This window comes from Podarcis raffonei, chromosome 13 (genome assembly GCF_027172205.1).
Source record: "Podarcis raffonei isolate rPodRaf1 chromosome 13, rPodRaf1.pri, whole genome shotgun sequence".
NCBI classification, from domain to species: domain Eukaryota; kingdom Metazoa; phylum Chordata; class Lepidosauria; order Squamata; family Lacertidae; genus Podarcis; species Podarcis raffonei.
Window position 1 is genome coordinate 28221532 of NC_070614.1, and position 27161 is coordinate 28248692.

At 43.5% G+C, this 27161-nt stretch overlaps 2 protein-coding genes across 25 annotated transcripts in view; one reads left to right on the plus strand and one right to left on the minus strand.

The window, feature by feature from the left end:
* Window positions 1-7930, plus strand: part of KANSL1 (KAT8 regulatory NSL complex subunit 1) — a 142052-nt gene extending 134122 nt beyond the window's left edge. For all 4 annotated transcript variants that reach the window (XM_053361606.1, XM_053361608.1, XM_053361605.1 and 1 more), the window contains 5 exons: window positions 994-1118; window positions 1360-1417; window positions 3703-3815; window positions 6204-6450; window positions 7615-7930. In XM_053361606.1, the coding sequence (XP_053217581.1) occupies window positions 994-1118; window positions 1360-1417; window positions 3703-3815; window positions 6204-6450; window positions 7615-7842 (771 nt within the window). In that variant the 3' untranslated portion in view covers window positions 7843-7930. The remainder of the gene's footprint in view (window positions 1-993; window positions 1119-1359; window positions 1418-3702; window positions 3816-6203; window positions 6451-7614) is intronic.
* A 2440-nt stretch (window positions 7931-10370) lies between these two features.
* The window catches only part of MAPT (microtubule associated protein tau), an 86042-nt gene continuing 69251 nt past the window's right edge, over window positions 10371-27161 (minus strand). For 17 of the 21 annotated variants that reach the window (XM_053361620.1, XM_053361625.1, XM_053361621.1 and 14 more), the window contains 3 exons: window positions 22064-22145; window positions 19961-20073; window positions 10371-15120 (listed from right to left, as the gene is read on the minus strand). In XM_053361620.1, coding sequence (XP_053217595.1) covers window positions 14905-15120; window positions 19961-20073; window positions 22064-22145 — 411 coding nt within the window. In that variant the 3' untranslated portion in view covers window positions 10371-14904. Of the gene's footprint in view, window positions 15121-15926; window positions 16057-19960; window positions 20074-22063; window positions 22146-23015; window positions 23056-27161 lie in introns of those variants that run through there. The other 4 variants (XM_053361612.1, XM_053361615.1, XM_053361630.1 and 1 more) reach the window with 2 other exon arrangements.

Genomic DNA, 27161 nt, shown 5'->3' on the forward strand with positions numbered 1-27161 from the left:
TATTCTCAAATACCCCCAGAACTTTGATAATGTCCTGTGAACACTGCTATGAGACAGGCAAAAAGAATTCTAGAGATTGGAAAGGGTGTAATAATTCTCTCTGTGTTAACCCTTAACAACAGTAGGCCCAGGTAATCCTTCCTATGGGATTGTCTTTGCTTGAGAGGTAGTGCAGAGCATCTCCTCCCTCCTCCACCCACCTTCCCTCTGCTACCTGCTCGCTCTTCCAAGTGTAGTAAGGCGCCACTCTGCTGCCTTAGTCAGTCAGCTTTCAGAAATCACTGCAGGGCTGTTAATGCTTTCTGCACATGCAAGGAATTCCAATGTATTCCAACCAAATGCCCTTCCTTGTGGGTCATTTTGTGGCTGTGAATTTCTTGGGCTGGGGAGATGGCAACTGTGCTGTTGCCTCACAGGGTGACATACACTGGGGTGAGAAAAGGCATGAATCAGGAGCTCTGAGCTTTCCGGTGGTTGCTGTCTCTTAATGACCTCCCATTCCCCCCCTTGAATATTTAAACCAATTGATCCTAGGATCCTTGCAGTTGGGTAAAACAGATTCACAAGCATGTGTGCCTGAACTTGAGTTGGGGAGAGAGAAACACACAAGTGGCAATATAATTCTCCATTGTGGAGAAGACTTGAGTGTTTGGGTATCTAAAGGCAGCATCCCAAATTCCCTGGATGAAGGTATACTTAATAAGGAAATGAGAAGATGCGCAAACTACCTCCATAGAATGAGCTTGACAGGGAAATGGCTTCTGGGGCTTGGTTTGAAGGTTGGTGGCACAAAACAAACCACCCTGGAGTGTTTTTGGTGAGGGACAAGACTCCATCTCTTTGGGCAGCCACCTGGCCTTGCGCCATCACTAGGCAGAGTTCACACCGAAAAGGGGGCATCGCCTTACTTGCTTTGTGCAGCTCCCTGCTCTTGGAAGTGCTTCCTCCTCCCCCTCCCCCTTCCCTGAGCATTTTTCTTTTTGTGTTTTGCAGCAGCAGCAGCCGAGGAGAAGGAGAGGCGAAAGCTCTTTCGATATTAACAACATTGTCATCCCTATGTCTGTGGCTGCGACGACCCGCGTAGAGAAACTGCAGTACAAAGAAATCCTCACGCCGAGGTATGCGCAGGGACGCCGTTTCCCCCTTGCTCTCCTCCAGGTCACAGGAGGGGAGGGCCCTAGACCCACAAGGACACAAGTGTGCAAAAGTTAGGTTTTCCCCATCGTGAGGAAGGGGGGGACATTGACGGTGGTCCAAAAAAGCCCCATGTTTCTTGCCTGGCTGTACAAAGTGCCCAGAGTATTGAGGATGGCCACCCATTCTCCAGTTGACTGACTTCTCTGCTGACCTGTGTTGCAGCTGGCGTGTGGTGGATGTCGGTGGCCTGAAGGTGAACCCCGATGAAGACAACGAAGAGGTAATCCAAATGGTTCTCCTCGATGGCCTCTGTGCAGTTGATTCTCTCTCCCTCACCAACCCCACAATATTTCATTTTGTGTTACATATTTTCCTATTGTATTCCACTCTACGATTGGTTTTAATGAAAGACTGGTTATAGATTAACCAAAATAAAGTAATAAAATAAATAGGCCCTTCTGGAGCTTCAGTGCCCAGGGCAGCATTCCATGTAAGCAGTTTTCATCAAAGGAGCATGGCAAAATCCGTCCTGTGGGTGACTTTCTGTCATAAAGCGAGCACATGAGGCATACAGTGCTCCTCCTAAGTCAGAGCTCTCTTCTTGGGCGGCTCAGTGCTGGTGTGTCTCTCAATTTTGAATATCCACTGCAAGGGGGAGCACCTGCCTTGGACATTCGCGCCATTGATTTGAACTTAAAGCAGAGTTGTACTTCCTCTGTGGTGGCTGGTGCTTTTTCGGCGAAAGTACTAGGTAAAGTCCAGTTACATAGCCGCCAGATTAGTCTGACTTGCCTTGCCTCCCCAGCCCCCTGGTTTGCCTTGTGTTCTTTGCACTGAAATGAACAGGGTGGAATAACATGACAGTGTAACGTACGTAATAAACTACATAAATTTCACCACAGCAGAGAGCGAGACAAGTAACTGTTTTGAAAGATGAACTGCAGCAGAATGAAAACAATGCTGCATGCAGTGAATACTGGCGGGTTGGCAAACAATGCCTTCTTGCAAGGAGAAGGCAGCCTTGCCTTAATCTTCGACTGCCATCCTTGAAGTGGCTTTTTATGTAGTCACAAAACCTACAGTGTAATTTATTTAATATGCCTTTGTAGAGTCTGGAAGTAAGTGAACAGGCAGCGCAGCTCTCTTAGCCTTCAGCTTAGGCATTCATTGCTTAATGCAATGACACTGCGTTTGGCAGATGGCATGATCATTTTATGGTTGGAAAGTTATCCACATGCGGGATTTTGCCCCCAGGTGGTGCATATTTAACCTCAGCCTAAGAAACTGAACATTCTTCAGGATATGGCTGGTTCTAGGTCTACTCATGTGAGGCCTGTGTCATGCAGGCTTTATTTACTGAATAGCAGCTGGTTTTTAAAAACCATGTGATGGCATTATGTGGTTGTCAGTTACTTTAGGAACTCTGCCTCTTGTCTTCCGAGTTCCTTGCATGTACAGTCCGATTCCTGGAGAAGATGAGGGAAAGTCTTACCTCCTGTTATAGAGAAGGAACAAGATAAAGCCCAGCGCCTCCCAGGTTTCTCTTCCTCATGAAGTGTTTGAGAATATTCATGCAGTGAGGAGAGAACTTTTGTCTATGGCAAAAAAATAAAATTGCCCCCTCATTTATTCTCTGTTTTCACCACCACATTCTGCTCTTTGCCAAAATAAAAACCAACAATCCAAATGAATTAACTCAATACAATATTTTAAAAGAGAAAAATGGGAAGGCACCAAATTTCAGGGAAGGGGAGAGCCTTCAGGCACAGAGAAATATTGGAGCCCAAAACATTTTAAATGTTCTGGACTCCAGCTACAGGCTTCTCTCCGTCCCCCGTCCCCTGTTCCCTGCAACATAAGCGAACAAGGACGTATGTTGTAAAGACATTTCATATATGGAATGTGACCTTCTTTGGATCAAAATTTTGTTTCATTTCCAAAAGTGGTCTGCCAGTTGAAAAATAGCAGCTTTCTGAAGTTTGGGTTTGGTATGTGGAATAACTGAGCAGAGGGTGGCATCATTCATTCACTCTTTCATTCCAAATTAAAAAATTAAGACTTACTGTGCTCCTTGCCCTACATAAGTACCGTCCCAGGTAGAATACTGATGTTCTTTGCAAGAAGGCCGTTCCAGCCTCTCACTGCCAGGATACGGATAAAAAGCACACCTGAGAAACCTAAATCAGTTTTCAGAACTGGAGGAGGGTCTTTCTGCTGCAGCAAAGCTCATCACCTCCTAAAATTGGGTCTTGCTGTGTATGACTGTTTCCTGATCAAACTGTGGGGCTTGTTGAATGGGCAAAGTGAGTTTTGAATGGGAACAAATGAGCCCTTGCCCAACTTCTCTTGCCTCAAATGTGTGCTCACAGAAACTAGCGGGATTGTCTGAACTGTCCCTTCCAGCTGCTCATGGATAGAAAATTAAGGGTGGAAGAGCAGAGAAAAGCTGCTGTGCCTGGACACCTTTATGGTGTGCCAGGTGGTGTTTTGTACAGCCTCCTTCATTGAAACCAGAGAAGCTTTGGAGACTATCTCACTGCTAACCTCACATGATTTCTCTTCCAGATAGAGGATCTGTCTGACTCAGCCTTTGCCACTCTCCACGCCAAGTGTGAGGAGTCGGAACGGGCAAGGTGGCTTTGGAGCACAACTGTGCCGCCTCAGCGGCGGGGCAGCAGGTAAGGTCAGCTGCTGTTTCAGCACCACAGTGCCTATAAATACCTCCAGATATCTCAAAGGCCGTCAGGGGGGAGGATGGAGCAAGCTTGTTTTCTCCTTCTCTGCAGCCTAGGATCTGAGATCGAAACACCAGGAAGAACTTTCTGAAAGTAAGAGCTGTTCCGACAGTGGAGCAGACTGCCTTGGAAGCTGGTGGGTTCTCCTTCCTTGGAGGTTTCTGAGCAGAGGCTGGATGACCACCTGTCATGGATGCTTTAGTTGAGAATCCTGCATTGTGAGGGGTTGGACTAGACAACCCTCAGGGTCCCTTCCAACTCTTCGATTCTGTGATTCTGGGTTCCAGCAGATGCTCAGAGTTGGCCAGCCTCCAGTAAAGGAGAATGCCAGCACGACTTAAAAGCCTTTTAGAACTTGACAGGTCAAAGACAACACCCACAGCGCTAGCCAGCAGACAGGAAGGAAACAGGGCAGGGGCTGAAACAAGCTGAGGTGGCTCAGTTGTGAGTGCAGCCTCTGGGTTGTGTGCAGGTCACTCCTACCCTGATTGGACACTAACCATTGTTTACCATTCCATCTGAACAGCAACTTGCTTTGGAAACCAGGGTTTGATCCTGATAACCAGTCCTTGTTTGCAGAAGAATGTTTATAGCTTGCCCATTTGAACAAAACAAACCTATGGTTTGTCTCAAACCAGGAAATGAGAAGGGGAACTGCCACACCCAAAAGGAAGGACAGAGTGCCTGAGCCCTAGGCTCGGGCACCTAATTACAAACCACAATTTGGAAGCTAAATCTGAACTACCCCTCTACATAACTTGGTTCCATTCATTGTGAATTTGCAGAGTTTAGCTCTTTAGGGGGTTGGACTAGTTGATCCTCCCTTCCAACTCTGCACTCTGTGATTCTACAAGCCCAAATGCCTTGGTGGTGGGCAACTTACTTTCAGAGTTCCTCTGTATTGCCGCACAGGCAGTGTCTGTCTTGAGTGTGGCAATGTTCTAGTATTTGCTTGTGGGAAGAAGATATAAGGCACCAATGGTCTGAGGCTAGAAAGAGGGGCTGCCTTCAGGAACTGTGGTTCATTCAGAGCCTGATTGAGGAACCTGCAGCCCTTTAGAGGTTTTTAAGACTCCAGCTCCCATCATCCCAGACCATTTAATGGACCATCCTGACTGGGGCTGATGGGAGTTTGGATCCAACAATATTTGGAAGGCCACAACCTCCTCTTTCCTGGCCTAGAACATGGCACCTAGGTTATTAACAGGCACTGGCAACTAACATTATTTGCCTGGGATTGGCGGCACAACCGTTCTGCGAGTTTTGCACTTTTACAGGCATGCATGGCTTGTGGCATTTAAGAAAGTAGAAGTGTGCAGGAGGTTACAATGTGGACTTCAACACAAGGAATACAGTAGAAAGATGAGGGAGGCAGACTGCAGCCTGGCTAGACGGGGGACGGACAGGACAGGTGTTTCATTACAGTTAAATTAGCTTGGGTTTGGGCACAGTAGGGCAGGGGTGAGGAAATGGATCTCGCCGGAGCTGGAAGGTGTCAATCTTCTGCGGGACTCTTGCTCCAGGTGGACAAGACTGTTTGAATTGGGAATTTGCTTAGCTCCTGATCCTTGCACAGCCACAGCTTGAATTTAAGCCACAACGGCAAAGGAAGAATCAGGAACTTTTGCTTTTGGATTTGGTGCGTTTCTGTTGCACTGCTTTTGGAAGCAGCACAGTAGCGAAAAGTACCAAATTCAAACAGTGCCACATTTAACCTGTGTCTCCCAAGGGATTGTGCTGCCGCGGCTTGCATTTGGTGCTGCGTTTGAAGCTGCAGCACCAAACCTGTCCCTGTACCTGACACCGGATGACGGACAGATCTGTGTGGCTTGGCACAAACAGCCCAGCAGACCAAAGGGCCTCATTAGACTCCCCGACTGCAGGTGCCTCACTTCTGGAGGAGAATCTGAAGACGAAGGAATTGTGCCAGAGGCAGCGGGTCGTAGGAGGGATTTGAAGGCTGTTCCGATGGGACAGCAGGGCAGAAAGGGCAGAGCCCTTTGAGGGAGCTGGAGACCTGAGGGTGAAGGCAGGGATCTGTCAGGGTATGAGAGCAGAGAGGTGGCAGCAATTGAGGAAGGGCGTGTCAGACTTGCAGAAGAAGGGGCCTTTCTTCATCTACCTGCTCTCCTAGCCCTTTTCCCAGCACTGCAGCTGTGCTCTGCTTGAAACTAATCTGGATTGAGTGAGGTGGGAGGGCATACTATTGGGTGGGTTCTGGTGGCCTTTCGAATGTAAGCCATTGGGAATGCGTGGCTTTCAACATGTGATGCTGGCACCTTCCTTTTTTAAAGCAGAGGGGGGAACAGAAATGCATTGTCGTCATTCCAGGTCTTACAGATCCACAGATGGACGGACAACGCCGCAGCTGGGGAACCCCTCGACCCCACAACCAGCATCACCCGATGTTGGCAACTGCTACGCGCATTCTGATGTCTCCCACACCCACTCGCCACGCAGCCCCATCAGCCCAGACATGTTCTCTGGTCCCCACACCCCTCTGTCCCGGGACTCCATGCGGCATCTGTCCAGTGAGGACACACGATGTTCCACACCGGATTCTGGCCTTGATGAACAGGTGGGTGGTGGGTTTCTTTGTGGCTTTGCTTAGCATTCCAGGTGGTAATATTAATTAGTTGTGTTGACAGACAAGTAATGTCTACTGTGAAGAAGGCAATCTCTCTTCCCCGCCCTCCAGCAATGGGTTTCCAGGGCACCTGTAGTTAGAGTGGGGTTTTACTTTCTGGACAGAAAGCAGGGCCCCCTTCCCCAGTCCATCTATGTGCAAAAATTGTCTTAACAAAAGCACTGGACGCAATTTCTCAGTGGAACTGCTATCAATCTGTCAGTGTACACAAGTGAGGTTATGCCAGGGGCCTTCTGGGGTTAGACTTAACTCTCTTCCGCATCAGCCAGCTTGGCCAGTCTCTGGAGGGCCACAGCTTCCATCCCTTGTTTATGCTGATATTGGAACAACCTTCCCCAGCCAGGGTTACCACATGTTTCGGACAACAGCTCTCAGCCCCAGCTAATATGGCCAATGGTGAATAATGGTAGAACAGCATCTTCAGGGCACCAGAAGGGTCTACCAGACATTTCTGAACCAAGATGGGCCAGGAAGAGATAGGAGTGCTTAGTTGTGGACAAGAGCATATGAGATATAGTGGGCATAACTGAAGCCTGGTGGAGCAGAGCACAGCAGTGTGGAATACAGCTATCCTGCTAGATAAAAACTATTTAGGAAAGATGTATAGGAAGTGGTCTGGTTCCAGGTGTTGGCAAGCCTCAGTCAAGACACTTAACTCCCATCCTTTGAGAAGGTTGCAAGGATGTTGTTACACATTTCTTGGAAGAAGAGCAGGTTGCTGTCAGTGCAATGGAGGGATGGAGGATTTAGGTTAAATATTGGGAAGATTTGTGTATGGGAATAGAATGTATACATTGCCCAGGGGAGTTGGGGGATACCTCCTTGAGATTTCCAAGAAAAAAATGGACAAGGCAAGGACTCTAAAAGGCCCAATTCAGGGTTGGTGCTAACTGTACCAACTCCCATTCATTTCCCAACCGGGCAACACGTTTCTCAGAAAACGCCTCAATTAATATTGCCGTACAGATTTCTGTAGTGAACTGTGTGTCTGGGACTTAGCTACAGAGATAATGGTTTGATGTATTCTAAAGGGTGTGCAGATGCCGTGGAGATCAATGTTGAAGCCCCCCTGACCATTCTTCGTTTGCTTTTCAGACTGTACAGCCCTGGGAACGACGCCACTTCCCACTGTCCTACAACCCCAAGACAGAGTGTGAGGACCAGTTGGATCCGCACGACCGGGCCGCAAGGTCCACACGGCGCACCTCCGGCAGCAAGCCTTCCCGGGAAACAGACGGAGCTCCCACCTCGCCCACCCTCGCTTGCCTCAAGAGCCGGAATCCAGGGGCCGTGGCCACAGTTCAGCGGCCGACCCACAGATAAGAGATGGACAGGAAGATGAGAGCAAAAAGCAATCCACCAAACTAACTCTTGGCATTAAAGCTTCTGAAATCTGCGTTTGATATTCAAACATCCTGCCGGGAATTTTCACAGTTTTTAGTGAATTTAAGGAGTTTAGAAACTGTTTTATTTTTTCTTTCTTTCTTTCCATGTTTCCTTGTCACGCACACCTTTTATCCAGTGCTGTGTGGTCTAATGAGGAGAGCAAACTTGTCTCCCCTTTCCCATGCTTTAGGTGTACACTCCACAAACAGGAGGGTGAAGCTGGCCAAGTGACCCCCTTTTCTTTCTTTCTCCTTTTTTCTTTTTCTTCTGTTCGGTGTCTGTTCTCCTCACCTTACCACCATCACTGTGCCCCTCCCCCAGGATTTTAGTGGAGTGAAATTAGTGGTGAAAAGTGACGTCTTCTGAGTACAACTTCCCTCACTATCTGTTTCTGCTCTTGGGCCGCAGTGGCACTAGAATGCACTTGCAATGCAAACTCTCCCTGAAGCTGCACCCAAAAGAGATGGCTTCCCACCTTGTGGGCTAGAAGAAGAAGCTCTTCCCCTCCAGTTCCTTCACCCTGCATTACATTTATTAATCCATTCTGCTGTTTGTTGCTGCTTTTCAGACCATCTCTCCATGTTAAAAGATTTGTACAAGAAAAGGCAATTTCCTATCAGTACCCTGGATGTGATTTTATTTTTTTTAATCAGTTTTATTCAGCTCATACTGTGCTGCTTAATCCCTCCCCAAGTAGCAAGTTAGGAGCAGGGAAAAGGCTGTCAGCCCATCTAGAATTTTTTTTTTTTGGGGGGGGTGTCATTCTCTTCAGTATTCGCTTTTTAATTTTGCACTTTGCCCATTAGTCTGAAAGTTGCAGTAGGTTGTATTTCTTCTGCTGCTCAGTTGCAATACAGTAGTGTTAAGCCTTAAAATACTGAGAGGGATGTCAGCAGGATTCAGGAACTTGCCACCCCAGATTCACAAGCCATATTTTAGCAAGTGTCGTAAAATTCATTGTTTCCCCCCCACCCTATATAGAAATATATGGTCTATGCATTGCTTGAGATTACATCTTATATTTTAAGCTATGTTTGAGTATCTAAATTGTTTTCAACTTTTTTTTTCTGGAGAAAGATAGGACTTTGTTTTTCACCACTACTGCTTAACTCCACTTCCACACACCCCTTAGTTCAAAAGTAAACTTCTCCGTCAAGTTTTCTTTCCTCTTTCTCATAACTTCTTGGGCTGGCTATTGACAAGCTCAATATGTTTGGAAATTTTAAAAATCACTTTTTGTTTTTTAATTTAAAGAGGCCGTTCACATCACATCCCCAGTGGCTCCCAGATTCTGCACACCGATCCATCTGTAATGTTTTTCTGACCCCTAGCGGTGTGGCTGTTGGTCCCTGTCCTGTTGTTAGCATTGCGCCTGTCTTCTGTATTAATCACATCACCAAAAAAAGGAAAAAAATACATTTTTTCTCATTTTGTAATCGTAACGAAATAGTAGCTAAACTGCTTAATGGTTGGGGTTTTTTCACAATTTTCAACATTACCTAATGTTTTTGGTTCTGTTCTAGTTAATTTCTTTTTAAGAAGAGGAAAAACCCAATGCTACCATATCCCTCTGCATTAAGTGCTTTTCTATTTATAAGGTTGAAAATTCTGAATAACCCTCTTAGCGTTATAAAGGAAAAATCCAGAAAAAAACCACCTTGTATTTTGTAAATATTTCTTTTCCTGCTTCAAGCTGTGTAATGTCCTTGTTATATAGAAACGCTTTTCTTCAGAGAAGCTGATCTTTGTTTAATGTCTTGATTCTGTTGGCCAAAGCACAAATGTGTGCTTATAAAAAAAAAAGATTAAAAAAATTAAAAAGTTAAGAAAACTGTGTGCTAAATCTCTTCTTTGGGAAATAACAGTTGGATGAGTGCTATTATTAGAGATTAGTGAGGATGGAGAGGTATCGATTGAAATTATCAAGGAATAAAAGCAAGCAATGGCTTTAAGAATGTGACTAAACTTTTAAATCACCATTTTTAAAATTTCTTTTTTGAAACTAGCATTTTCGAAGACAGGCTTTCCCCCAGAATATAATAAAATGGTGGTAGCCATGGTGCTGAGGTGGATACCTTTCTGCCTAGCCCAGCAGCCTGGTGAAGATGCAAGCCACTTTTTTTGTTACGCTCATTACAGCCACATGATTCCTGGAGAGTTACCCAAGGGTGAATACAGCCCTCCATACAAAAAGGTCTTGCCATGCCTCTAGTGCTATAGAAGAGGGGATGAGTGTCTTGTCCAGATGATAATTCAGCTTAAAGTGAATGAAAGCAAAAACAGGAATTCTGGAAGTACCATTTTTCAGTTTAATGATGTGGTAAGAATTTTCAAAGGCCTAAGTGTATGAAACTGGAACAGTGCTAAACAAACATCTGTCTGTTAGTTCCGGCAAGAACGGTGTGACTTCTGCACTACCCCAATCTCCACCATATCTCTCCAACAAAGGCAAAACTCGTTTAATATTGTAGTAATGAATTCTTTATTTCCAAATTCACTTTTACAGCAAGTCGGTGTAAACCAGTTGTTATAACACACAAGTACAATATGGACAGTCACAGACAGGTAGCTAAGCTAGGATGATCATATGGAGATCTTACTCCTTTCCCACCCCCTCCCACCCCGTTTCCCCACCCCCGTGAAACTTAAAAGGGAATTTGTTGGGTCTTCCAAACTCCATTGTCCCTTTTTCATACTTTCAAGTTCTTGACAAAAAGCCCATTTTTTTCCTCTTTAACTTTCAAAACCATGATTTTCATCTGTCAAATTTTAACACTTTTCCAACCCCCTAGATATGTATATTTATATACCAAGACAAGACACCAGCCAGTCAATTCAACATGGCCCTCGATTGGAACCCTCATGGGTCTAACCCTCTATAAAACTGATGCCATTATGCATCCTAAAATGAGCCATAAAGACAATCAAAATCCATGTTTGAAAACAGATATTATGACTTAGGGAGATGGCTAAATTTGGGGTGGGGGAAAATAACTCAGAATGTTTCAATGGTTGATCCTATGCTTGGGGAAGGGGAAGATTTGAGCAGTGAAATAAATGGATGAAGGCAAGGGCTGTTAATATTCAGAAGAATCAGGGAGTCAAATGATCTCAAATATAACTTTGTGTTTGTTTTTGTTGCTTCATACTGAATAAAGAGGGCTATTGTTTTATTTACAGCTTAAGCCAATAGAAAAACTGACAAAAGATGACGTTTTTCCAGCCCTAGCTCAATCCCCTAATGCAAACAGAAAAGAATCTCAGTGACATGGTATATGCGCTCAGTGGGAAAAATCTCACATTTGTTCACTTCAGGCATATTAAGCTTCCTCACATCCTAAACTGCAGGCTTTATTTTTAAATACAGTATCATAGAGTTATTGGAAATCGTTGAAAGGTGACCAATATGCTGATCTGTCTGAAGAACCCTGGCTACCACATTGGTACGGCAGTACACTGATATAGCCAACAAAGTAACATTCTTGAACCCAATTGGTTCCTGTCCCATGCTATCCCATCCTCCATCTTAGCCACAACTTACTCAACTTTTTTTTTTATTTCATTCCACAAAATACTTTTGCTTACAGAAACAATGGACAATCTTTACTTCCCAACAATTAATTGAACTGATTTTTATCCATGGCTCAAAACAATAAGCAAGCAAAGGCAGCAACAGACTTTACAAGGTGGTACTCCTAAAGCAGAAAGCCTTAGTCCCGACTCAGCCTAACAAGGACAAAAACACATGCACACAGCCCATCTTCAAGGTGTCTCACAAGGAATGTCTTAAGTTTAGCAACCGGCGTCAGCTTGACATTTGAATACCGCATCAGACGTTTTCTCAGAAAAACATGCAACGAAAGTTTTAAAAGATTTTTCTTCTCACCACCACTTAGAAATAGAAGCCCGCTTTGCAAGTTTCCCCCCCAAATATTCTCTACCACTTTGGGGGGGTTTTTTTGAGCAGCTGCAGTTTCCACAAACATTCCTCCAATATCCTTGAATGCCTAGGTCTGTGGCATTGTACAAAGGCTGCTCTGGCTAGGGTACAGAAGATTTGTTTCACAATGGTGTGGGGTTTTGGAATAATTATGTGGCAGCAGTGGGGCTGTGGCCTTCCAGCTGCTGCTGGTCTATAGCTTCCATTATTCTTGACCATTTACTCTGCTGGCTTGGGCAGATGGGGAGTTGAGTCCACCATCATATGGAGGTGCGGAGCCAGTAGCTTTTCAGAAGAAGGTAAACTTGACTCCCTATCAGTCCCCAACAACATGGTCAATGATCAGGGATGATGGGAGCTGTGGACTAGCAGAACCTCCAGTGCCACAGATTCCCCACCTCAGTACAAAGACAGATGCACGTGTTGGGTAGTAAGACTATTTGAGGAAATGGAGAGAACAGGAAGAGGAAATTCCTAATCACTCTGAGCACTGTCCTCCCAACTCTACAGTTCTGTGATTCTAATTCTGCATGCTATGATCCTTATCTGTTGCAGAATCTTCTACACCCATGACAAGACACCTGGTTCACTTAGAGGCTGCCACCCTGTCACCAACAACCACCATAAGTTTGGCAAACTCAGATAATATACGCCTTGCCAAGCTTTAAATACTATGCTGTAAACCTACACGACAGTTCCTTATTGGATCTAGCTCTGAGGATCAGGCCTCTGTTGCCATATTTGTGAACTTACTGTTAAAAAGCCATGTGTGCTATCACCAATTTGAGATTCCACCCCCCCCTGCTTCTTGGGTTTGTGTGTTTTGTTTTACTTAAACCATCTTATCCTCTCCCTTGGAAATTTCCAAACACATCCAGACAATTCCAACTGTGTAATGTATGAGTGGTGGTGGGACTGCCTTATAAAATCTGTGTTATTTACAACCGTTCATGCAATAGATTGTGTCATAATTCTAATAGGAGCTCTGTTGCTGTTCGGTGTTTCAGGTAGTACTCCAATAAACTAGGCTATGTTTTGCAAAGCCTGTGTTGCTTGGGAACTTACATCTGAAGGATGGAAATTTGAGAGGGCAGGGGAGAGAGAAAGATTCTATCAGATGATAAAGGCAGTGGCAGGGAGGAATAGCCATTCACAAAAGGCAAAGTACTCTCTGAAATTAGAGTATTTTCACTTAGCTTAGGTAGATGCACAGCTACAACTCGTACCGTAAATATTGTTTAAACAGCATGGGGGGGGGAGGGTTTGTAAGGACGACCCTGGAATCTGTACTACAAATGCAATTAATCTTTCAACTTTGACAGGTGAGGGAAAGAGCTCTTTCTGCTAGTATGATAGCTTCTTGAGCCAGTACACATATGCAGGTTATGTTCAGAAACAGTCATTATTCAGACACTTCTGCACAGTGTGCTAGTTTTGGACTCCCCCTCCCCCCCTCACCTGTGAAAACTTGAATTCTCTGGCACCTTTTCAGAAAATATGGGAAATAGATTCCTGCTGGTTGCATTGTGCTGTAGGTTTCCCTTGGAGCATGCACACCCAAGTTTGGGGACTTGTTCATACTACATGAGCAATGCTTGAGTACTCATAACTGAAAGGGTGAACAATCTTCATGGAAAAGTATTGTACTGGAGGTGATAACGAAACCTTTTGGTGTCTATGATTTGTGATGCTTCTTCCACAGATGCACGTACTGAGGAACAAACATGCATGCGATGAAGAGAGCATCAGATATATGCAACTATTATGAAAGACTCTTGATTCTAAAAGGTGCACCTATTCCCACATGCACGCCCTTCCAGGAAGTTACCCTTCTTCCCCCATGCACTTGCACTTAAGTGCACCTATCTCATTTAACAAAAAACCCTAGAACCACACCTCTACCTCACAAATTTCTACATACAACCACAATTTTGTCATGAAAACCAAGAGAAACAGCCATGCTTATTGACTGAACACAAGGAGCAAATCTGAAAGCCACAAACCTCCTTGCTCCCCTACCCCAAGAACGCCTACCAAGTCCTTTGAGCCAACCTGCAAATGTTACGGCAAGAGCAAAGAGACGGGCATGGAACTTGTGGCATTTTTTAGGCTGGAAAGATGAGAAAGAAGGCAGGCAAGTGGAAGAGGGGAGAAAAGTGGTAGAAATGGTCAAATAGTATGAAAAATTGCTTTTAATGTCCCTACATTTGCAAAAACAGTGTCCCCAAAGGAGAATCGCATGAGGCAAGCGTCACCTTGCTCCTCAGTATGCATCATTTGAACCATAGATGAGGGAGCTGGCAGGATTTCAATGCTGTTTGCTCTTGTAATTCAAAGGTATCAGGCCAATGCATTGGCCCTCGCATGCAGTGGTATGGCTCTAGTCAAACCCCATTCAAGAAAACTTAAAATAAAAGGCATATGCCTATGGCAAATTGGGCATTTGCCCCCTTCCCAGCATAGAAACATGTCCCCCTGCAGAGATGAGATTCTGAAGACTAATTCCCTGAGGACTGAAGTAGGGGATATTTCACACTGCAAATCCTGTGTATGCAGTTGATATCTGCTTTAGACTTACACTATCACACATACCTGTAACAAAATGCAAAACAGCAGGTGTTCTTGAAGAAGGTTACTAAACAATCCCACAGCAATATAGGCTCTTTTCTCTGTTCATGGGGACAAACTTGGTTAGCTGCTGCTCATCAACAGAGGCAGATACCAACCCTCTTTCTCAAGCTTATATCCTATGCAGCACAAATTTTCCTAACAATTACATTTCCTTTTGTTTAGGAGCAAGTGGTGAAATGATGTCTTTCTCTAGACTGAGATATAGTAAGAAATCTTTGTTTTCATACTGTTACTAATTTTGAAATCCTGAGACCACAGATGAATAAATGGCAAGGGGGACAGGGAACCGGGTTAAAAGAGTTAGCCCATTAATATAAAAAACGAAATAAATTAAGGAATGGTGGGGAATGAAGATGTAAAATGGAACAGAGGAAGAAAGGCCAGAGTGGATTCTTCTCTTCTTATTCTCTCCACCCACTTTAACACAATCACAAGCCCTGCTTGGCCAGGGAAGCAGACACTTCATCGGCCAATGTGGCCAGCTGTGGGGAGTCCACCATGTTGATGCTTCCAGTGGAGGAGACGTTGCTAAGGCGCCGTGGGGAGGCATCTCCAGATACAGTGGGTGATTTGTAGACAATTTCAGCTCCATGGTCAGTCTTGGCTTTGGCGTTCTCACGAAAGGTCAGCTTGTGGCTCTCAATCTGGAATGAGAGACATCGGCAGGTCAGGACAAGAGAGCAGGACAGGGAAAAGTGGAGGGGCTTGATGCTGTCTCCCCAACACCCACTTCAGCTATACCTTCACTAGCGTTTGACTGGTATGCCAAAGTGGTTCGTTCAGCCGCAGCTCCTCTTCTCCCCATCGCCGCTGCTTTGGCAAAACACTGATGTATGCTCAGAATTAGGAAAATCCAGGCTCTCAGTTTTTAGTGTGTTGGTATAAGGGCAGTCCCACTCATTCGCTTGGCTGACATTTTTTTTTAATTAAAAAAAATAATGATATCCATGTTTCCTTGATCTAGGAATCCTACATTGCTTCATACAACCTATAGACAGAAGTTGTATGCAAACTGTGTGCTATAAGCCTATGAAATGGAACATACAAAAATGTCAACTGCTTTCAAAAGCAGCTTCTCCCAGAATTGTACTACCATGTTATGAAAAGGTGACCTATCCAAATACATTTATGAATGTTTTCAGGCAAAGAAGTCGAGTCTCCTATCAAACTGGGCATCCCTTATCTTGAAACCATGCCAGATGAAAGATCCCAGCAGTCAATCTTGCAGATAGGTGAGATGGTGATAGAGGTCTGATAGTCCAAAATATTTTTATCGTATAGGGGTTTTTTTCACATTAAGCTGCTAGGGTTAGTACAGAACATCAGGTTTTCAATCTAACAAAATCAGAGAAAACTAGTATGATGCCTTCCCACCCCACACCCTCCAAGCTCTGGGTATCTGATTCCCATCTGGCTCTCACAAAGCTCATGAGAACAGGTAACTACTTACTGGCATCACATGGGTGCAAGTCGGGGAGTGGGCTCTCCTCAGGGATGGAGGGCTCCGTGATGGGGGAAGGAGGCCCAGTCTTATTGGGGCAGTTTTGAGCACCGTTCGTGTCTTCCTTGCCCTTCTCTCTCTGCATGTGGGTGGAGAAGGTCAGTGGGATGCAAAATAGCATCGTCAAATAAGATGACATGAAACCAAAAATCTTCAATGGGGAGGGAGGGACATATAGAATTGGAGGAGGACAGAGCATCAGGAATATAACTGCAGTGTGCAGAAGAAGGTACAGGAACCAGAGATGGACAATGCAAGAGCTAGCGAATAAAGATGGTGTGCACTCCGATATGTCTCAGACCACTCAGCAGATGGCTGATGAATTTTGCCATTGTCAGTCAGCAGAGAGTGGAACATACAGGCATGGGTTAACTCCTCTTCTGGAAAGCAGGGTCAAATGATTTTTACCAAAAAATAATTCTAGTAGGGAAGAAAGCTTTGTCCAATTTCCAATCTTAACTCTGCCTTCACAAAAAAGCAGGGTTAATTCTTGCCTTTGTATGTTACTGTTGTCACCATAGGTGCCTTCTTAAATAAAAAAAAATAGATCTTCTCAGAAGGCCTTAACTTTGATACAACCTTTATCCTCTGGATCTTCTCTCTCATTGGCCAGAAGTGCTGAGGAGGTGGGCTGGAGCTTGCACCTGGGCCCGCCTACTCAACTCGCTGCTTAAGTGCTAAGGGCTCTGCGGACGAAAAAGAGCTCCGTTTACAGCCTTTGGGCCACTACATTAGAGATAGCCAGGAGTCTTCCCAGACCCCTAAGCAATCCCAGGAACACCAGCAAATGATCGGGGGTAGCTGGGGTCTTATGCAGACCCCCATTCCACAGTTGTAGAAGCAGAAGTCTTTAGAGGCCTGGGTATCTAGAGTCTACATCCCCCTCTCCTTTCTTATCAGGTGGTGACAGCAGGGTTTTTTGCTTAAAGCAACAACTTATTGTGAGATGAAGTTATAAAGCTTGGTGATGGCAGGTGCAGGGATGCTATTAAAGCAGAGGACCTCTGTAGTGTTTTCCATATTCTTTACTATTCCCAAGAAAAACAGATGCTCACACTTCATTAGCAGAATTCGTTATCACAGGAAAGGATTCCTTCTAGATGCCCTGGCTGTCTCAGGGCACAACTACAGAATGGTCACCAAGCCTGAGCAGATAGCTAATATAATAATGGAACTATTCCAAAGTTTAAACTTGTCTCTTGGGGAGGGGAATCAGTGGGGGAGAGAACAGTGCTATCCCTGACATTAAACCTTCTCACTCTCATGAATTCTCTGCCCTCTTTAACTATGTTCATCGTGCTGCTTGCCATTCATGGACTCCTCTTCCTGTGCCTAGAGTATAGGGCCATCCAAGTGGGTCAAAAGTCATACTTATGCTCACAGTGCCTGCAAGGCTTTCCTTCTCTGATACGCTACAAAAGCCCAACTGTGGTCCAGGAAATGCAGAAAAAGAGGGGAGAGGGGGAGTGAAAAGAGGTGGATGCTCAGATGTGTGAATGACACTGAGAGAAGGATAAGGAAGCGGAGAAGTTCCTCCATCAGAAGCCAGACATTCGCTGGAAGGAGCCAATGAGAGCTGGAAAGGTTTCTAAGGCTACTAAAATGAGATGCGTCTGAGAGGAAGGGGCTGAAATGCATGTGAGTAGAGCCTCCCTCCCCAAGACAGGCACAACAGATGAGGCAAATACAAACAAACAAACAGAATTAACTGGTATACGTGAATCACTCTCCAAATGGGGTTTCAAAACCTATGATGCATCCCTGCTGATAGCTCCAGGGCTCTTTGTGCATAAGCTGCCTGAACTGGGTTGCCAATTTATGAGGAAAAATAACCCAGTCTGGACTGCTCTTGTGCTTTTAACAGCAGCTTGATACACAGAGAGCAGCGGGCAAACCTTTTCATAGCATGGAAATGAATATCACCACCTGTTAATGTTTGTACATTAAGCCGCTATTAAAGGCACACATATAGAGGCCAGCTGAAAAGCTGGCAATCCTATTCTGAAGTGGAATGATTTAGGGACTTGATATTCCCAGATGCACAGTAAGCAGGCAAGCCTGGTCCAAGGAAAACAACTAATTGTGCAATTAACTTCTAAGTATATGACCTCAATGGGGAAGGTCCGCCTTAACAGAATTACTGTGCTGATTCATCATTTATCAGTCTTTCTGGGAGGACCACTCCAGTTGGCAGTATTTGCATCCTGTGGAGGGTCCAACAGAATAGGCTGCTCTGCCACATTAAATCTCTCAGCAACCTGGATACCAGCAATATGTGAGCAGGTAATGGTCAATGGGTCCTTTCTTTTTAAACAAAAAAAAGTTGAGAAAGGCCTTCTTAGAGCAAAGCAGGGGCTTTGTGAACTTTTAAAAGGCCTCAAGTGTACCTTATGAAAATGATACCTAGACCACAGCATCAGACATCAGTCTTGACTGTACTAGCAAACATAACCAAGCAATCAAAGACCCCTCCTCCTCCTTGCTCCATTTGAAACCTTTGCCTCCCTCTGGGCGCATACAGACGTACCTAAAAATGGCAGCCGACATGTTAATTTCTCCAGTGATGTGAGCCTGGTTTCCCCCTCCTTTATGCTGCAAATCAACAGGCATACTTACCTCCATTGTAAACACCGCATTCCTTGCTGCCCCTTCCCCATGCTTTAGACTTTCTGCTTTTTTAAAAAAATTATGTAAAGCACCAATGATATATAGCTGTGTGATTAAAGGGGAAACTGAACTTACCGTGAAGCTCCCTCTGTTTAATCAGTAGGATCGCTGGCTAGAAAGACTAACTTCTCCTGTATCTCCAAAGGCAAGGCCAACCTAACTTATATCCCTAGTTGGAGAGGAATTTCCTTCCAAGATCTTGGCAGATAGCAAATGCACTCATTAAAGAAACAGTCTACCAACAGGCAGGCTCATTAAATGCACTCATTAAAGAAACAGTCTAGCAACAGGCATGCTCACTTGAGGAAAAGCTGGAAACACCAAAGCATGACAAAAGGAACTAGGAATGAGAAAAGGGAAGGAGGTCTCTGATGTAACATGCTGCCGCCCCATGCACGCATCACCTCCCCACCCCCCACACTGTGCTTGCCTGACCGCCACACCAGTAAGTCTGCTCGCCAACCTACCAATTAACAAGCGGGAACACCCAACTTCCCTTTCTCATTTAGTTTAGCCAGGAACCGCAATTTGGGAGAATGGTTGCATTCAGGGCCTGCTTGCAGCTTCCCACAGGCACCTGGTTGGCCACTATGGGAATGCAATGCAGGACTAGATTCAGCAGGGCTCGGCACAAGACACTGCAGTCAGTTTTTGCTTCAGCTCTCTTTTCTCCAAACTCAGCAACAGGTTTGTCTGGCAATAACATGATGGCAATGCTTTCAGAGCCCACAAGCTTTGTTTTTAGGTATGTCTGTACGCACCCCCAGGTGCCTCTTGGAGAGTATGGAAGGACAGAATTCTTCTGAAGGGCAAGTCCTAGCCCACTTCAGCCATCATTGTGGGCAGCTGCTAAGGAACTAACCACATGTTATGTACAAACATGCTTTAAACCTCTGGGGGGAGGGGCGTGTTCAGTGTGGGGAAAAGGGTTGAACACTCCTTCCCACACTATTTTTCTGCTCTCAATCACCTCAGCTTGGAGAGGGGAAGATCAGCATCACAGCTCCAATAAGTGATTTTGCATGTAACACAGAGTTTAGTCTCTGAGGCAGCTCCCTTTTTTGGAACAAAGTGGAGAATGATGCTAAGCAATTACCCTTTGCTGTTAGTCTGGCAAACGTAATAGGTATTTAGTAGGCATTAGAGAAGCATACAGAAAATGCATGGGGAAAACAGGGGACTTAAAAAACAAGGTTCAAAGCAGCAACATCAGAGACTGATGGGGAGCAGGGCTTGAGAAAGATGCTGCTGCCTGTTATTACCTTGGTGAGATTTTCCCCTCATGCACAGAAAACAGCAAGAGGAAGAATGCTTACCTTCTTATTTCCTCCTCCAGGCATATGGGTGATGTTGTCTAATGACCCAATTTTTGATTGCACCTTATCTTTGAAGTCCAGTTTCTCAGATTTCACCTCCACCTGCCCACCACCTAGAGGACAAATAAAGGCAGGGTTAACAAATATTAAAAAAAAGTGTGTGTACAAGATTTGGAGAAAATAATGTCATGGATTTGGCCTGTTATCCTCAGAGTTTAGCGCAAGTAAATAATAAATTCTACAGTCTAGAAAGCAAAAAACAAAACCCAGCAAGTTCACATAGCAGAAGGCAAGTTCCACACAATTTGCAAATATACTTTGATCTTATAAAACTGATCAAGTTTTACTACATGTCCATGCTCCCTTTCAGCATTAGAAGTGGAAGCAGTTGGTCCAGAATAATGCCAGCTGAATGAATTGCAAAATAGTGAAAAAATAATTAAATACTAGCAGGCAAGAGCTAAAAGAAAAGAAGAGGATGTTGGGTTGGATGAGCTTGAGAAAAAATTATCTTGGATCAACTTGGTGGATGTTCAGTGTGTAAGCTACTGCTATAGAGAAGGAATATTGTCAAGTAGGTGTTTTGTTTGCCACCTGTCAGCAGTATGTGGCTTGCTCAGTTGACTATGCAACTCAGTTGTATAGAAAGTAAAAATGGCAACAGTTGAACATGCCACTATAGGGTGTACTTTAAATTAGATGCTAGCCAGCTTATATATACCTAATATACCAAGGTGATAAATACCATCAACAGTCTGATGAGACCCACTTTAAAAAGAGTCCCCTTTTCTCTCCCTCCCTCCCTCCCTTTCTCTTTTATGGCCTCCATCCATAGGAACAAAGGAAGCAACAAAAGGCCTTATCAATTACATTTGCAGGTAGACGGTGCCTGGTGCCAACTGGCTTCTGTACCAGCCAGTTGGACAAAATAGCTCAGAGAGCACAAATGTATGTACTAACATGTGTGTGTTAGATGGTTTCCCCCAATAGGCCTGTATGCATCTGCTGTGGCATCCAGATTTCTTCAATGTTTTTCCCCAAAGCAAATTTACAGCAGAATGTATACAGGCAGAGGACTCAAGTCCATGAACCATGCCTAGGAAGGGCTTCCAGAGATCAAAGATCTGATCCAACATGTTTGCCTCTATAGGAGGGCTTTTGGAGGCATGCACATGAAATTATTAAGTAAGGTAAAGGTAAAGGGACCCCTGACCATTAGGTCCAGTCGTGACCGACTCTGGGGTTGTGGTGCTCATCTCGCTTTATTGGTCGAGGGAGCCGGCGTACGGATTCCAGGTCATGTGGCCAGCATGACTAAGCCGCTTCTGGTGAACCAGAGCAGCGCACGGAAACGCCATTTACCTTCCTGTCGGAGCGGTACCTATTTATCTACTTGCACTGGCGTGCTTTCAAACTGCTAGGTTGGCAGGAGCAGGGACCAAGTAATGGGAGCTCACCCCGTCGAGGGGATTCGAACTGCGGGCCTTCTGATCAGCAAGTCCTAGGCTCTGTGGTTTAACCCACAGCGCCACCCACATCCCTATTATTAAGTACTAACCCATTAATCATTAATATATTAAGTTTATAATAACCTAAAAAGTTATGCAACTATGTTATCTTGGTCATGCATCTAGGCTTTTCTAGTATAACCCTGTGAACCAATAGTTGACAAAATCACGTAGATGATCAATTCCAATATTTCGCAAACATTTCTCTCTCTCAGACAGAACTTAGTACAGTGGTACCTCCGGTTGCGCACGGGATCCGTTCCGGAGCCGCTTCTGCGCATGCGCACAACGAAACCCAGAAAAATACTTCTGGGTTTGCTGCGCATGTATCCCGAAGGATATGTAACTGGAGGTGAACGTAACTAGAGGTACCACTGTAGAGGCAAGCATTACATGGGATGCAGACTATCTTTTTTTCATTTCGCAGTTGTAATTACTTCCTCTTCTACCTATCATTGTCCTTCTTTCCCTCCTTTCCCCTTTCCTTTGTCAATGCCTGCAAAAAAGCAGAATAAAAAAGCTATTGGGTCCCACCCCCTTTAGAAGTCCAGTAATAAACTGTTGTTTTTTAAAAAACATATATAGTCACCATCACCTGGTTTATGATGAATGTTGTCCAAGGAACCACATTTGGACGTTATGTGGCTGAGATCCACTGGCTTGTAAACAATTTGTACCTGTGAGGACAAAATTAAAGAAGTGCACAGAGTGTTTGGGGCTGGAATTTATTTCAACTTGAAAAAGAATGTCTCCCCAAGATATGCAGTAAAAGTGAGACAGACGACACACTGGAACCCAACTGGAGAAGAAATGCAGTTTGAAAAGCTGTCTAAAAGATTAATCATTCAAGCACAGGCAGAAGGAGAGTTTTCCACCAGAAACTGTGAAGTCAAAGCACGCGTTGTAGCAAAATCTCCCGCCAAAGGCATGCATACTTTTTCTTTGATTGATTTTATGAAATTCAAAGAAAAGTAACAAGGATCATCATATAACAGGAAAAGTAGATTGGATGACATATTTTTGTAACCTGAGTTTCCAAAAGCTTTAGAAAAAATATACCTCTCTCTTCCCTTGTTTCTAACATAGTTGTTATTTTAAGCATACGTATATTCCACAGTCTCAACTTTAGGAATTCATTTTCATTTTAAGTTAGATGAGATTCCAATTGCTGTAGTTATTCATAATAAATCTGTTCTATATATTTATATTTAACCTTTCTGTTCGAATATTTTAAGAATTTAAGAATATAATCAGTTGTTCAAAAGGTAATGAAAAAGACATTTCTTTTATGCTTGCAAGCATTTTTATCTAAAAAGATTTAAAATGTCCGGCAAGATCACCACATGTGGCTATAGTCAACATTATCCTTATTGCATTTCCACAGCATGCACAAACTCTTTATCACACCTCCAGAGGAAGGAGGCGGGAAGCAATGGGAACGGAAGATGCTTAAGTGAGAGAGGGAGAAAGGGGTGAGCAGACAGAGGTATAATCAAATAAGATATGCTACAGAGAAAATATATAAAACCAGAAACAGAATTAAATACCTTTTTCTGATGTAAAACTTAAGGTTTATGTCCACAAAAACTGAAACAACAGAAATAGTCAATGTGCATTGAAAGGGTTGATTTTTTTTCTAAAAGGATCTTTTCAAAATGTTGCAACAGAACAAAGGTATCTGAAACAACATGGAGACTGAAACCATACTGTGGAAAAGATTAATTTTTTCCAGAAATATTTTCTTAAAGCATGCATTCACAGCAAGAGTGAAACTTCTGATGAAATTTCATCAAATTTGCTCATGTCTACCCAGCCCTCAAAAATATGCACTGAATTTTCAGAGCTTCATTTGGATATGATGAATACCATCACAGAATTTTGATGTGTAATATTCCTTGCTTTGAATGTTCTATTAAAAAATAATTACAATCACAGCACAATTGTGACACATTGAACCATTTCGCTTAAATAGTGATCTATGCAGTATAGGGAGAGGAATACTAAGGTATTTAAACAAAGCATTTCTGAACCTTTGAATGGCATACACAAGCTAGCAAGTGTACAACATGCACAAAAGGTACAGATAAAATTGAATTAGTGGTTATTGGGTTACAAGCATTAATGACATTGTGGGAAGGAATACAATCTGACTAGAGGCAAATGGTATTCAGGGTTTCTTGTGGGCTGTAGGTGGGGCAGTATCTTCCTAGTTTATCCCTGTGCAGTTTGCTGAAAATCGGACTCGATGTCAAAGTGCCTGTTATCCTCTCAGCCACGAGGCAAAGGAAAGTTCAGCATTTAGAACTGCAACCTGCAATGGCTGAACAGGTTGCAGGGTAAGCCTCTCAGACAACAAGCATTGTTTTATCTGATGGTGGTACCTCTTCCAGGCCCCTGAACTTGAACTTACAGCTGTTCACTAGGCATTTTCATCCTGCTTCCAGTCATCCAAACCAGTATTTTAGAGGTCTCAATTCTCAGTGGCCCTTTCTATGTTGTGCTTGGAAAGACTACTCGGAACCGTTATAATCGTTTCTGGATTCTCACCTACATCCAGAATATCCTGGAACTGAGAAGCCATCTTGTTCCAAAAAGAGCACTGGAGTTCAAATGGGAAATCTCCAGTAAACTGGGGATTAAAGGTAAGGTTTCCAGAGGTGCTTTCTTCCTCCCAGCCGACACCTCTTTTTAAGTTTTCTGGGACCACACCTACCTGCAGGAGGCTTTTACCACTCCCATCATGCAATTCAAAAGTTCCCCTCTAGAACCTCTTGTTAGTAAAGAAGGCCAAAGATGAAGCATACAAGGGCTTGGCCTCAGTTCTCCAATTCTATGTATCTTATTAATGGCTTTTTTTTCTTTTTTAACAAAAGTAACTCAAAACAACTTACAACAATATATGACACATACATTAAAACCAACATAAAACAAAGAGGAGATTAAAAAAAATAATCATGTCCACATCCAAAGGCTGTACAAATGGGAAAGTATTCAAAACAAGCAGATACCAAAATTCCTCTGTTGACTCTGCCTTAACTGTAGGATCTAAGTCAGAATGGGTAAAAACATTTCTGCCCACAAAGGGTCCAGAATATTGGTCACAGTCAGCTACCAAGTTGCCTCCTATCTGTAGAAGAATCAAGATTTAACAGCCCTTTGACTCCGATAAAGTGCCAGAACAGTTGGCAAAATAGTGTAGCCCCAGAGTAGACTGTACTAGGCACACTAATAGTCTATAGTACAGTATCTAATCTGTTGATCAGATTAAATGCAAGTCTACTATTACTACCACTTTACTAGTCACCCCATTGGTTCACTCCTTCCAACTTCACAATTGAAGAGGCTAGCTCAGCTCCCCAAATCGAGGAAGGGCACTTGGGGTGAATCAAGCCCCTAGCCTCATGAGGCCTTCAGCAGGATTGCCCAGTTTGGGTGAAAGGAAACTCTTCCCAAAAGCCATCAAAAAATCATTTAGGATCCATCAGTTTCCTGGAGCAGGCTGTCCTGATAGGTCTTCCAACCATCCTGAGATCTGGGATCCCACTAATCTTTTTAAAGATGAGTCTAAACTATCCTGAACATCTGAAAGATTCCTCTGTAAACATCTTTCTCTTATCGTATTTTTTAATCTGTTTGCGTCTGGTGATAGCTGTGACAGAAGAAGAGACATTTTGGTATGCATTGTTGAGCACAGGATGAAAAGGACCCAGTGGGAAATCAGGAATTTGTGTCGTGTAGCTTAGTGCTAGAATGAACACATTATATATAAGGTACAGGGTGGGGAAATAGATAGGAAAAAGTATCAGGAGAGACCACACAAACAGGCACCTGTTTTATCTGCCTTTGTTCTATAGTAGACCCTTCTTGCATATGCATCTCAGGAGGCTCTTCAACTCAACCTTGTCACAAAACGTGCAGCCTGTCTTCCTAGTTCAGCACATCTTAAGCATAGATCAGTAAAAATCTGCTTATATTTGGTATAGAAGTCAGCTCAACTCTGTATTTTGCTAGGCAAACTGTCTTCATCTGAGAGCACGTTTCCATCTTGCCTGCCAAGGTCAATAGGTTAGACTTAATGTGTACTAGATACAAATGCAGTAATTGTTTTGCACAGAATCCACACCCAGTATCATAGCACAGGGAAGTAATGATACCTATAAACCTATTAATCACTGTGAATCAGATCTAAAACTTTTCAAGATCCAAGTGTCTTTGTAATGTCTGAATTGCTCCAAATAAATCACATGGACCTCTCACATAAATCCCAAAGAAGCATTTTCAATAAAAGGGGAGCAGCCTAGGCTTTTCCTGGGGTGATCCAATTTGTCCATGGTTTGTAAACAAATAAGTCTTTGCTCTCTGACTCTAAAAATAGAACAAGAACGCCATTCCATTGCCTTTGACACCAACCCCCAGGATGGTGTATTGCAGTACTATTTTGGTGTTTACTATCTCATATGTCAGGTGTCTTTTTTTTCAGATTGACACTGAAGAAAACTTTCCCCTACTTAAGAACACTTTTGGGTTTTGCTTTGGGATATTGCAAATTTAGCCAAAGCTCACATAAACCTCCATCACTAGGTGAGTTTATATACATTCATTTTAAATTACAATGAGGTTTACAAAAATTAAGATAAGTAAAATAATAAATACACTTTATTGTGCAGGGTGTGGCAGCCTCGGACTATAGCTCTCATCAGCTTCACGCAGCACAGCAAATGCCCACAGAGCACTGAACAGATGGCTTAGAATAAAAGCACTAAGCACTAGTTCCTGTGCCTGAACACTAGGGGTGTTATTCAACTAAGCTCTACTCAGAGTAGATCCACTGAAATTAATGAACACGACTAAGCTAGAATTGACTATACAAATAGCAGTGCTGTTGCAATTTTCTTTCCTCTTCCAAATGCTAGTTACTGAAAGATCTTCCTCCAAATTTGAAAAAGGCAAAAAGGATTTTTTAATCCGCAATGAAAATACATCATGGCTTCCTCTATGCGTGATTTATAAAAGAAATGTCAGAAAAAAATTGGGAATGCTAACTTTAAAAGCATAATATACTTTTGCAGGTTCCTTATCCAATGTGGAAATCCAGTCTCCAAGTACAAGTGCCCATGCAACATCTGCCTTCATCTAAGCCCTCTGTGCACTCCTTTTCTTCCCCAGCTACTCTTTGCAATATTCACAAACCGTACAAACAATTCTGATGTGCAAACTTATTTGGAGATGGCCAATTTTGCTAAAAAGCCTTCCTAACTTATAGGGCACCTATAGATAGGTACATTAAACAGTACAACAGCAAGCTGGCCTAAGTGCAACGCATAGTGTTCCTTACTAATCTTGAATGGAGCTGTAGCCCTTGAAAGCATTTCAGGTTTTCTTATTAAAATATAAATTTGTTTATAAAAGCTAGCTCAAGATGAAATTTATCTACTGCAGACTAGTGCATAAAATAAACCCTGCTGTTCTGATATGTCCCACAATTATCTTGGCTGACAAAACAACATGGAAACATCAACATAAGGGATGTGGTAGGATACAGTCATACCAACACCAAGTCAAAAGAGTCAAATTGTTTAAACAAGGCAAACCAATACACCAAACTAATTTGAGCACGTTAGGTACACTTGTGAAAGCATGTGGAACTTGTTCTGAATACAGGCTATAAGCCTTGTACATATTCCTTATTGTTT